The sequence below is a fragment of the Centrocercus urophasianus genome, unplaced genomic scaffold (genome assembly GCF_019232065.1).
Source record: "Centrocercus urophasianus isolate 14NV4802_14NV808 unplaced genomic scaffold, USGS_Curo_1.0 seq_11, whole genome shotgun sequence".
NCBI lineage: Eukaryota > Metazoa > Chordata > Aves > Galliformes > Phasianidae > Centrocercus > Centrocercus urophasianus.
The window spans coordinates 229,520-241,868 of NW_024884253.1; the positions used below are offsets into that span (position 1 = coordinate 229,520).

Below are 12,349 nucleotides of genomic sequence, written 5' to 3' on the forward strand. Positions count from 1 at the left end.
GTTCAATCATCGTAATGAAAAAGGGGCTTCTTATCCCTGCTTTCGCTAACTAGAAATTATATACCTGGTTCCTGGAAGATGGATTGCGTCGCTCCCGAAATGCAAGGGGGGGGGGGGGTGGGAGAGAGTGAAGGAGCGCGAGATGCGACCCAAGATTGATCACGCCGTTTGCAGAATCTACCATGCACAAAAGCAGAAAATGTAGTTCTGTCTGCCAGCATGGGGCCGACTTCTTGATGAGGTCCCCCCATCCTTTGCAGGAGCAGCAATACGACCATCTCCATCCAAGAGTCAAAGTGGGAAACTGAGCTCTGCCTGCACTGAGTTGCTCGCCCACAGTGTGCTTTGGTTTTATTTCATTACTACTCATCTTTACAGCCCTGCTGCAATTTCTCGTACAATCATTAAGGTTGGAAGAGACCACCAAGATCATCAAGACCAATTATCAGCCCATCTCCACCATGCCCACTTATAGAATCATAGAATCATTAAGGTTGGAAAAGACCACCAAGATTACCAAGTCCAATTATCAGCCCATCCCCACCATGCCGACTTACAGAACCATAGAATCATTAAACTTGGATAAGACCATCAGGATCATCAAGTCCAACCCCAGCCCACCCCTACCATGCCCATCAAACCACGTCTCTCAATGCAGCATCTTCATCATTTTGAAAGAATGTGTTTAAAATCAAAGTCTTGCTCTGTGCAGGTCAGAAAGTTAATTGTGGTAGATTTAAAAATTAGCTTTTTGTTTGTTTTGTTGGCTGTTCTGTGGGTTTTTTGTTTTTTTTCTTCCCCGAGAATAAATCTTTATTTCTCCTTTGCTAACAATATTTGCTTTGAATTGCAAAGTGTGGTTTTCATGCTGCTGTGCCACTATTAGCTAATGAAGTTTCTTTGGCTCCATTGAGGGAATTGAACCATTTCTGGCATTCCCATCAGATTAAGGATGTGGTCCTCATGGGGCAGCAATAGGGAAATGCTGATTTTCTTTCTATAAGAGAGAAGAGGACAGATTCTTTAGCAGGATCTGTTGTGGCAGGACAAGGGGAGATGGTTTCAAACTAAAAAAAGAGGAGATTTAGATTGGATATAAGGAAATTTTTTCCAGTAAGGGTGGTGAGGCACTGGAACAGGTTGCCCAGAGAGGAGGTGGAAGCCCTGTTCCTGGATGCATTTAGGATCATCAAGCTCTGAGCAACCTGATCTAGCTGTAGGTGTCCCTGTCCGTTGTAAAGGAGTTGGACTAGATGATCTCTAAGAACCCCTTCCAACTCAAAGGATTCTATGATTCTCCCATTTGGTGTTGATGGGCAACAGCATTGCACCTCTTCTGCTATACCCAATGGGAATACCATGCTGCACAGCCCAAATTGCTGGGATGGTGGAAAACTGAATCATACAGTATCCCAGATCAGAAGGGATCCATAAGGATCATTGAGTCTAACTCCAACTGGGAGAGTCTTGAGAAGCTCAGAGAGTTTGAGCTGCTCATGCCACCATTCCTCAAAGCCATATTAGCCTGTGTCACAGGTGACTAATAGCTGAGGCCATCGTGGCTGCCGTGCAGCCTTCTGATGTATGAGTGTTATATTAAGGGTGGAAAGGTGCTAAATGAGCCCTCTTTGTTTTACATAAATTAGCTCCAAAGCTATGTATCACTGCCACGGCACTGTAGACTCTGAGCAAGTTTGTTTATCCAAGTTTAGAAGAGAAGAACAGCTCACAGACATGACCTGCTGCTCCCCTGGCTCCTGGAGGACAATGTGTTCTTGGGCTTTCCAGAGCCAGATTTGGTTTGGGGATGCTGCTTTTGCAGGAGACCTTCTGAAAAGAGGTGCTTTGGATGGCTGAAAAGATGGACTGATGTCAAACCAGAAACCAGTCACGTAGTACTTGTGACCAGAACATCTGGATAGGGTTTGGAATGGATTGTTTCTGCCTTCTCCATGATGTAATCCAAATCAGAAAGGATTTCTCATTGCTCAGCAACCTGTGGAGAAGCTCCTTTTCCCTTCCATGTTCGTCTCAGTGTCTTGTCCTCTCTCAAGTTAGCCACCATGTTTCTGCCTCCCTGTAGGAAAGTTCTTGCCCTGCAGGTAGAGCCCTGTAGCCACCTCCCCATGGAGAAAATAGAACATGAGAAGCTCTGCAGAAAAGTACATCCTATTGCCATCAAAACAGAGGAGGACTTCACACTGTCCACCATAGCCATGAAGCGTGCATGGGATTGTCCTACAAAAGGGTCATCTCCAAAAGGGTCATCATGGGGTTTCAGCTTTATAGGAGTATGTGGGACTCTCTTTAAGGCGTGCTGGGCGTACTGAGGCATGGTTTGTTTTCCTCCGTTCCCATCCCTTGTTGCTGCTTTGCTTTCCATCTGTCTCTCTCGTACAGTAAGCACCCCAAAAAATGTTTGTTCACCTGCTCTTCCAAGGGAGTGCAGGATGGAAAATAGTGAGGAGGTTCTAGGGAAACTCAAAACCCAGAGCTTTGGGAGCAGAACAGCAGCTGGAAACCCAGAGCAGAAAGTCCCTGCTCAAACCAAAGCTGAGCTTGTTTATGGTGTAAATACCCTGAAGAGGCATTGCTTTCTACGTATCTCCACATTCGCTTTCCAAAACAACACTCCAGAGCACCCTGGGATACTCAGGGATGGCTGAATATCCCTCTCAGATCCTTGCATAAGAGCATCCTCCAGCCCTGTGTGCTGGGACCCAGCTAGATGGCAGCAGCACTCTCCGGAGCTCCAGAGCTATTCTCATCTCTGTACTCGCACAGGCTGAATCCCCAAACCCCCTCCTGACTTCACGGGCAGAAGCGATTTATCACCGGGCTTGTCATCACGGGGTCGTGAAACCCATCAGCTATGCAGCCCCAAATCCCCAGGCAGGTTTTTTTTTGGTTATCATTTTTCCCTCTCGCTCTCTCGTCATCGCCGTTCGGTGACTCGGATGGCTGCGAGTGCCTCCGAGCACATTTGAGTCATGGGTCCCTTTCCCCCTGCATGTCCCATTTCAGGAGGTTGGACCTGGAAGATCCTGAAGGTCCCATGCAGTCAAACCCACTCTCTGTCTCCAGGGTGATAGGAATGTCCCCAAAGCTTTTCACCAGAGTGCCAAGAGTGAGTTAACCTCTCGCTTGCTGGTGCTCTTCTCTTTGCCCCAGAGCAGTCTATGACCTTCCACCTTACGCTGCAGCTTAAAGATTCAACTGCTTTATGTTTTGACCATAATTTTGGGAGCTTACAACAAATTCAGTTCACTGCGATGTAGTGAGAGTCACAGGTGCCTTCCTTCCATGGTGCTTGCTGGTGGCTGAGGATGCTCAACGGGGATTTGGGGAACCAGTCAGCTCCGTCCTGGCCACCCCAAATCTGGGTTAGCAGGGAAACACATCCCCAGAGACAAGGACACCAGTCCACACTGTGGGGGGACGTGTGTCCTCGATAGCAGCTGGCAGGGCAGTGGTGGAGCATCACCCAACCCCAAGCTGCAAAAAGCCCCACTCACACCAAAGCCCATTTTAGATGAGGTCTCAATTTTGGGGCACACTCTCCTTCAAGGAGGGGCAGTTCCAGTGGGAAAGTCATAGAATCATTAAGGTTGGAAAGATCAATATGATCATCTAGTCCAACCATCAACCCATGGGCAGTTGGGCAGAGAGAGCAGGAACTGTGATGACGTTCTCCTCTTTTTGTCCCTTTCTCCTTCCAGGTGGCACCAAATGGAAAAGAACCTCAATGTGGGTGACCTTACAGGACTCAGAAAGCACCACTCTGGAGGAGGGAAGTAGTAGAGGTGAGACCTTTTCCCATGCCTCCTTCCAGAGGTGGAACACAAAGCCTTAGAGGCACCATGGTATGCAATTCCACCTTTTTGCTTTTCTCCTTTTCAGGCAAACAGCTGCAAATCAAGCCCAGGCTGTGACCGTTGTCCCCGTGGCAGCTGACCAGCTCAGGAAACACTGAGCCAGGCATTGCCTGGCACCTACCTCAGGACACCGTGCTGGGACATGGCACCTTCTTTTTGTTGTTCAATTTTCTGGGATATTGTTTCACCAGAGAGCCTGGCAGTGGCATGGAGAAGCATTCCCTCAGCCCAGCACCTCAGGGAGGTGGTTTTGTTGAAGTATTTTAAGTTTGGGAATAAATTCTGGTTTAAGTTGGTTTATTTAAGGCTCCTGGGGAGGATGAAGAGTGGAGATGTTCAACCAGCCAGGCACATGGACACTGCTTGGGTGTAGGATACAAGGTAGGATACTCTGCCAAGCATCCTTGGTCATATGCCTGCATCCACACCCCTTGTTCTATTTGGGATGAGGTACCTGCAGATCTCAAGTCATCATGGTAAGGTGTAGCATGACACAAAGTTCCCACATAGGTTGGAGTTTCCATGCCAAAAGCCAGCCTGCATCCTGCTCCATCCCTTATTTTCAGGAGCAGCACTGAGCTGAGACCATTGCTACGTGTCCCGGCGGGTTTTGCTCTCCTGGAGATCCAAACTAGCTTTTTTCAGGGTCTTTGGACCCCTGTGAATCCACATGGAAGCAAAAGCAGCTCCCAGCCTGGTAGGAAATAACAACAGCAGTGTAACTGCTCAGCACGGCACAACCTCAGTGCTCAACTGCTGTCCCTCATGCATTATTAATCTGATATCTCACAGCATCCTATCTCATAAGGGGATGCCTGTTCATCCTGACCCTTGATGCTCCCCTGCACCAGCCCTGATCCGTGTGATAAGTTGTGCCAATCTCAGGTCTTGGTTCACCTCCTCTTGTAGAGCAACGAGCTGATGAAAGATGGATCATGGCTCTCATTGCTGCCGTTGTGCAGATGGATGGAGGCACTGATGATTGTTGATAGTGCTCAGTCTGTTGGCCAGGTTTTGGTTTTCCTGCTCCATGCCTTTATCTCCATGATTTAAAGGCGTGTGGGGAGCCCTCTGCCAAGCAGGTTTCTGCTGGCTCTGCAGTTTTTGAAATGCTGCCGTGATTTTTGCATCCATGGATTCAATTTTCAGAGCAGTTTTGGGTGGTGGATGCTGCTCCCCGACATGGAGAACAGGTCAACCCTTGCCAAGAGGTGTCAGGAGGCATGATTTGCTCATCTGTGTCCTTAAATAGCAAGATTTGCCTATCTGATAGGCAATACCTTAGAACAAACTTTATTTTGAGAGCCCTGCAGGGAAAATGCAGCAGCGTTATACAATTTAGGACTGCGTGCCCCACAGGGGCAGTGCCACAGTTCTACATGCACGTGCCAATCTTTGCACTGCAGACGCATTTTGCTTGGCCCCGATGCTCATGGCGTCACCCCACTCATCCCACTGGAGCTTGGATGAACCCGTGAGCCCCCACCTCTGGCATTTCCAACAAGAAGACAGTGGCGGTGCCAGCTCTGTTGTCTCCAGGGAGCAGGCACCCAGGTGTGCTTGGTCATGGGATGGGTGACAATGTCACCGTGTCGCCGCAGGCTCAGGTGTACAACAGCTCCAATAAAGCTGATGGCTGCATTTTTACACCCAGAACATCCCCCAGAGGAGCTGTGTGTGTGCACTCCAGAGAGGGTAGGGGCAGAGACTGGAAGGCTCCCCCCTGCCCAGCTCCTAAAGGGAGGGAGTGATGGGATTTATGGTAGGCAGAGCCCCCGGGTTGTGTTTCACCCCGACACATGGCTCGGGTGACTTGGGGCATGGCAGGCCACCAAAGGCACCGTGTCATCGATGCTTGTCACCTCTTGAAGAAGGGCAGAGAAATTAAGAGTGGGGGACCCTATTGCTCCACCCTTCTGCTTTCTGCACCGATTTCGTGTGACCGTCTCTATGGGAAAATTCAACCAAGCATTGTGTATGGAGTTCCTCATTGTTTTTTTTGTTTTGTTGTTTTTTTTTTTTTTTTTTTTTAATAAAGTTGTTGTCGTCCCCGTTGTTACTAAATGTCTTTTATTAACTTGTGCGGTTTTGTATTTAAATAAAAGAGTTTCTGCCTGGAGCTTTGCTCATCTTTCAGCATTATGACTCTACCAGAGTCATGCAGTGAGTGGGAAACGGGCACAAATGTCCCACGTTGTTCCCTTGAGGAAGCTGAACACGAAAATGCAAATCTTCCAACTTCTGGGTTTGTATGTAGTACCCCCACTCCAATCTGAAAATTCAGATATTTGGAGAAATTTCTTCTCAGAACGAGTGATCATGCATTGGAACAGGCTGCCCATGGAGATGGTGGAGTAACCATCCCTGGAAGCGTTCAAGAAACACGGTTTCCTCATCAAAAACCTGAATTCACCGATAATGATGAGTGGCAAGGTCCCCAGGGGTGGCCATTGCAAGGCAACGGTGGCCAGGAGCGTTGAAGCACTCAGCGATGGGCACGGCAGGGTTTTATCCATGCCTCTTGGATGCTGCCTTAGGGTGAGAAAGCGTTGCATGAGCTCGGCCCTATGGGGACAGCAGGAGGAGGAGGGAGGAGGGATACAGAGCAGTGTTTCTGGAGGGCACCGTAAACATTTCCTGGAAAACCCTCAGGCACGATCCAGGGCTGCTGGCACAGCTCTTGGTCCCCTGCTGGGGAAGCAGGTGCCAGGGTAGCATCTCCCTCAAGCTGCCCATCATCACTGTGGCTGTCCCCAGCCCTCCTCCCCCCTGTCCTGTCCCATGTCTTCACACAATTTTTAACCTTACCAGGATTATTTTTGACCCTTCCCTCGGGTCAGATCTGTGCTTAGCGGTGGCTAAGGGACGGTCACCAGGATGGTGCCATCGCTTTTGGTTTGCACATCCCCTCTGTAACCCCACTTCTGCAGCCTGCCAAATCCGACAGCAATTTGGGGAAACTGAGGCAGCGCTGACACGGGATCGTGGTGCCCATCCATACTCCAAGGGTTAAAGGGCCACAGAAGCTAAAAGCAAAGGGTGACGCGATCCCGCTGCCATCCCGTGCCCTCCAACCTGGTTATGTCACTCGACCGCCAGCGAGTAAACTTAGATGATCAACGTGACGTGGTGGGGAGGGAAGGGATGGGGCTAAAAATACCAAGCGACGGCCCCGCTTGGATCCTGGCCTGATCCTAATCCCTCCGTGGCTCCTGTCCACTGCTGGTGATTCCAATTGGGTACCCCAAGGATGCTCATGGGAGGTGGCACCCACTGGGTTGTGGCAAATCCCAATGACACCACATTACAGGTTGTGGAGTTGTTGCAAACTGTGTTTTCAATTTTGGGTGCATTTTTCCATGTTGCTGCAGGTGGTTTTCAAGCTGGAAGAGCACAAGAAAACATGGTTAAAACATCCCACAAGATGCATTTTTGTTATTGCACTACATCGTCAAACCATCCTTTCTTGCATCCTCCCCCACCTTTATATCACCTCCGTCCCATAGCCCCTGTGCATTGCAGTCCATAAAATCATCATTTGACTTTCAGAAGTATTTATAGATACTGGATGTATTGGTAGATATTGGGGATATTGATAACGCATGGAGAAATATGAATGGCCCTTGGTTTTAACTGTTTGGGATGCAGCAGGTTTTCTTTGCTTTGCCTCCTCAACAAACAAACGAACCCTTTTGCTTTAATTCAGCCCTGCCTGTCAGCAGGAAAATGGGAAAAACTGTGTCCCCATCCCCAAATCCTCACACTGGGGGTCTCTGCCAGCCCAATGGGTGAGTGTGGATGGAGGGAGTGGATAGAGGTGGTCCACCCTTGGGGTCAGGCTGTGGTGGTGTAAGTGGCATCCTCGTGGGTGTGGATGGAGAGGACCCCATAGGATGGAGGTGGTTCACACTTGGGCCATGGTGGCATCCCTGTGCCTCAGTTTCCTCTGGACACATTGTGCCATGTGCTTTATCCCTGGCTCTGGTGTGCATCTCCACACCAACCCTAACCCCTCTAACACCACCCTTGACCCCATTATCATCAATCCCAAAGCTCTCCAAGTGCTGGGGCTCCCCAAACATCCCCCACCCTCCTCCCTCCCACGTTGCAGCCCCACCAGCCACGAGGTGGCAGGGCTGGGAGCAGCGTCCACACCTGGACCACATCCCAAAGGATGCTCAGCACCCCACAGCATCCCAGCACGATGGGATCTCATGCACTGGGATGCACCTTCACCCTGTAACCCCTACATTCACCCTATAACACTTGCATTCACCCTATAATCCCTATAATCCCCTTCGTTCACTCTACATTCACGCCTCAAAGTGATGAAACAGCTCCAAGATGCTCAGGTGACTTTTTGGTGCTTCTCACCTTGATTTTACCAATGTTTTTTTTCCACCTGGAAGACCCAGTGAAGATCCATAGTGCCAACTTCGCATCAAACGAGCAGAAAATCAGCCTGACGCCTATTCATTGAATGCAGGGATTGGTGTTTGCATTCTCCCTAAAAAACAACAGATCATGGGAAAATCCTAAAAAAGAATTCCAAAAATTCTAGCTAAGGCATTGTGCAAGTGGAGCTGTGCCATGGGAAGGATGCTAAGCATTCCCCCCAGTGAGAACAGCGAGCTAGGAGGGGGCTGCCCCCATGTTTGGTATCTGATTATCTGTGGGATGCTGAGACATCCTGTGAAATTTGGGCTGAATAAACCACATTTTCGTTTTTCCCCTCATTCTTTTGGGGGTTCTCGGATGGAAATTGAGGGATTTGTTTTGTTTTGTTTTGTTTTCCATCATTACGATCCTTGCAGCTTGCTTGGGGTGGTGGCTGGGAGCTGTGAGGGTGAGGACACGGGGGTGCCTATAGAGGGTTCCTATAGGGGGTGCCTACAGGGGGTAGTACCATAGGGGAAAGCTCTACGCCACCCTCCTGGGGGCTCCTGCGGGGCTCCCGCGGGCAGCGCCGAGCTCCCTCCTTTCATTGATTGACAGCCACCCAGGGACGTTGCCATGGGAATATGTAAATATCCTCGGGCGGTCGCCTCTATGATTGGCTGGCGGACCCTAAGACCCGCCTTAGGGGCGGGTATAAAGGGGCTCTCCCCATATATAAGGCGGAGGGCTCCATTCAGCGCTGTGCCGCGGAGGGTGCGGGCGGGGAGAGGGTAGCCGTGCGTTCCCCGCCCCTCCCGTGTTGTCCGGGGAGGGGAGGAGAAAAGAGGAGGAGGAGGAGGGCAGAGGAAGGCTCACAGCCCCGGGGAGGTGGGGCTGGGGCAGGTGCCAAGGGGAAGGCAGGAAGGGGCGGGCAGGGCGCTGCCCCGTTGCTCGCCATTGGGAGGCAGCGGAGGAACCGCAGAGAGCTCCGGGCATCCCGCACTGAGAGACCCGTGGTGCGCTTCGCTCCCGGGTGAAAGCTGGGGTTGAGCTCCTGTGCGTGGCTGTGGGGAGGCGGAAAACTCCGTCGGGAGTGGGCGGTCGCAGAGCGGGACCCCAGCAGAGGTTCGGCGGAGTTGGGCTGAAGTCCGCGACAAGGCAACGTCCGAGGTTCTTTGGAGTCGGGCTGCATCTTGGAACAGAGCTTCTAAGAACCGTTTCGTCGGAGTTGGGGCTGAAGTCGGCAGCAGAATCCCGTTGGACGTTCCTCGGTGCGGGGCTGAAGTCGGCGACAAAACCCCACAGGAGGAGATTTCCCGGTGTTGAGCAGAAGCGAAACACCGTCGGAGCTCCGCTGGAATTTGGCTGAAGTCAGCGACAGAACCCTATCAGAGGTAGCCGGAGTTGGACTGAAACAGAACTCCATCGGAGTTTCCCCGGAATTGGGCTGAATCCTGGAGCGGAGTCCCCAGGAACGGTTCCATCGGAGGTTTTCCCCGGAGTTGGGTTGAAGCAAAACCCCGCTGGAGGTTTCCCGGAGTTGACTTGAAGAGAGCAACAAAACTCCGTCAGAGGATCCCCGGAGCTGGACTGAAGTCGGTGACAAAGACCCGCTGGAGGTACTCGGAGTTGAGTTGAAGCAGAACCCCATCGGAAATTCCCAGGAGCCGGGGCTGAAGCCGTTGGCAAAACCCCATTGGAAGTTCTCTGGATTTTGGCTGCATCCCGGAGCCGAGCCCCTGAGCACTGTCCTGTCAGAAGCGCAGTGAAGCCCTCATCGGAGCCTGAAAGGACAAGGGGGGGGGGGGGAACCCAAAGATTTCCACCTCGGACAGCCCGACCTCACCCCATTGCGGAGCCTCGGCGGAGGTTCCCTGCTCCCAGCCCCGCTGCAAGCGGCGGGGAACCTTTTCCCCTCCATGGACTGAGATGGCCTCGGAGTTGGCCATGACCGCGGAGCTGCCCACCAGCCCCCTCGCCATCGAATACGTCAACGATTTTGACCTGATGAAGTTTGAGGTGAAGAAAGAGCCGGCGGAGGCCGAGAGGCTGTGCCACCGTTTGCCTGCTGGTTCTCTTTCTTCCACCCCTCTCAGCACCCCGTGCTCCTCCGTGCCTTCCTCGCCCAGTTTTTGCGCTCCCAGCCCCGGTGGGCAACCGAGTGCTGGTCCCACCGCCGCTCCCCTGGGCTCCAAACCGCAGCTGGAGGAGCTGTATTGGATGTCGGGCTACCAACACCACCTCAACCCCGAAGCGCTCAACTTGACCCCGGAGGATGCTGTGGAGGCTTTGATCGGCGCTCCGCACCACCATCATCATCACCATCAGAGCTATGAGTCGTTCCGGCCTCAGCCCTTCGGGGGTGAGGAGCTGCCCCCGGCAGCCCACCACCACAACGCCCACCACCACCATCACCACCACCACCTGCGCTTGGAGGAGAGGTTTTCCGACGACCAGTTGGTGAGTATGTCGGTGCGGGAGCTCAACCGGCAGCTGCGGGGATTCAGCAAGGAGGAGGTGATTCGCCTCAAGCAGAAGAGGAGGACCTTGAAGAACCGCGGCTACGCGCAGTCCTGTCGCTACAAGCGGGTCCAGCAGAGGCACATCCTGGAGAACGAGAAGTGTCAGCTCCAGAGCCAAGTGGAACAACTCAAGCAAGAAGTTTCCCGTTTGGCCAAGGAGCGGGATCTGTACAAAGAGAAGTACGAGAAGTTGGCGGCGCGGGGCTTCCCCCGGGAGCCATCACCTCCCGCAGCCCCAAAAACTACCGCCGCTGACTTCTTCATGTGAGCCCGGGGTGGGGTGAAGCGGGGGGGTAACATTGCAATGCCCCTATATTCCTTCTTCCCCCCCCTCCCCCCGATGTGGGGAGAGCAAACGATCTGCTTGTATAAAAATATATATATATATTATTTTCTTCTGAAAAGTTGTTCCGAAAATGCGGGGAAAATGGGACCCCCCCCCCAGCCCCATCAGGACTTAGACTGGAAAGGGAGAGGAGGGGGGGGTCCTGGGGAGGGGGACGCATCCCACAGACCTCCCTGTGTGGGGAGAGGGGGACATGTCCTATAGACCCCGTATCCAGGGAGAGCAAACAATCTGCTACTGTATTGTAATAAATATTTTCTTCAAAACAAATGGGGAAATGGGACCCCCCCTCCCCAACCCCATCAGGACTCGAGCTGGAAAGGGGGAGGTCCAGGGGAGGGGGATCATCCTATAGACCCCTTATATGGGAAGAGGAAACAATCTGCTTGTATGAAAACAACAAAAAAAAAAAACCAAGTATTTTCTTCCGAAAATACGGGGGAATGGGATCCCAACCACCCCCCCACCCCCCCCATAAGGACTTGGACTGAATCAAAGAGGGGTCCTGGGAGGGGAGGGGGCGGAAAGGCAGCGGACGTGGAGCCAGCCTGCATGCGGGACGTGTACGGCGTGCCGCCCCCGGAGCTCTATCGCCCTCCGCCCTGCGTGTTTAACCCCCTCCTTTAATGACCATTAATTATTATAATGAATTAATTTCGGGGTGTCCCCGTGCATTGCCCTGGGAGGGGGTTGGAGGGGAGGTCTGGCAGCGCTGTGCCCTGCCCGGCCCTCCACCACCTGCACCCCAACCTGAGCCACTCTTTAACTTATTCACCCTCCTCCCCCCCCTCCCTTGTACATATGTAGAAATTAGTTTAGTTTTTAGGGTTTTTTTTTTTTTCTGCTTTTTTGTTTGTTTGTTTGTTTGTTTTCTTCCTGAGCCTATATTTTGCTTGGTGATTTATGAAGAAAAAAAAAAAAAGACAAAATCCTTAAAAAAAAAAAAAAAAAAAAAAAAAAAAAAAAAAAAAAAAAAAAAAAAAAAAACACGAGTCTTAAAAGTTTGTATGTAATAGCATGCAAATAATATCCGAGTTAATTTAAATGATGTTGGGAAGAAGCCGAATGCACTATATACAGGAATCGATTGGGTTAAATAATACTGTTTTATAGAGATTTAAAATTATCTATGCTCTTAAAAATAAAAAAAATAGGGGAGGAGGGAGAGGGGGGAGATAACAATTAGGGCGACCTGAAAGGCAATAGAGTAATATATGAACTGCGAATGG

General features: G+C 51.3%; 2 protein-coding genes across 2 annotated transcripts in view; both read left to right on the forward strand.

The window, feature by feature from the left end:
- ZC3H3 (zinc finger CCCH-type containing 3) overlaps positions 1–5,982 on the forward strand; it is a 159,303-nt gene extending 153,321 nt beyond the window's left edge. Inside the window, exons 12-13 of the mRNA XM_042838216.1 lie at positions 3,720–3,803; positions 3,901–5,982. Coding sequence (XP_042694150.1) covers positions 3,720–3,803; positions 3,901–3,932 — 116 coding nt within the window. The 3' untranslated portion in view covers positions 3,933–5,982. The remainder of the gene's footprint in view (positions 1–3,719; positions 3,804–3,900) is intronic.
- A 3,229-nt stretch (positions 5,983–9,211) lies between these two features.
- On the forward strand, positions 9,212–11,995 carry MAFA (MAF bZIP transcription factor A). Its single transcript, XM_042839909.1, has one exon. It carries the CDS (start codon positions 10,182–10,184, stop codon positions 11,040–11,042), a length of 861 nt encoding a protein of 286 aa, XP_042695843.1. The 5' UTR covers positions 9,212–10,181; the 3' UTR covers positions 11,043–11,995.
- The last annotated feature ends 354 nt before the right edge of the window (positions 11,996–12,349 follow it).

Coding starts and splice junctions, on each gene's coding strand:
- MAFA (XM_042839909.1), top strand. CDS start 10,182: ATGGCCTCGGAGTTGGCCATGACCGCGGAGCTGCCCACCAGCCCCCTC.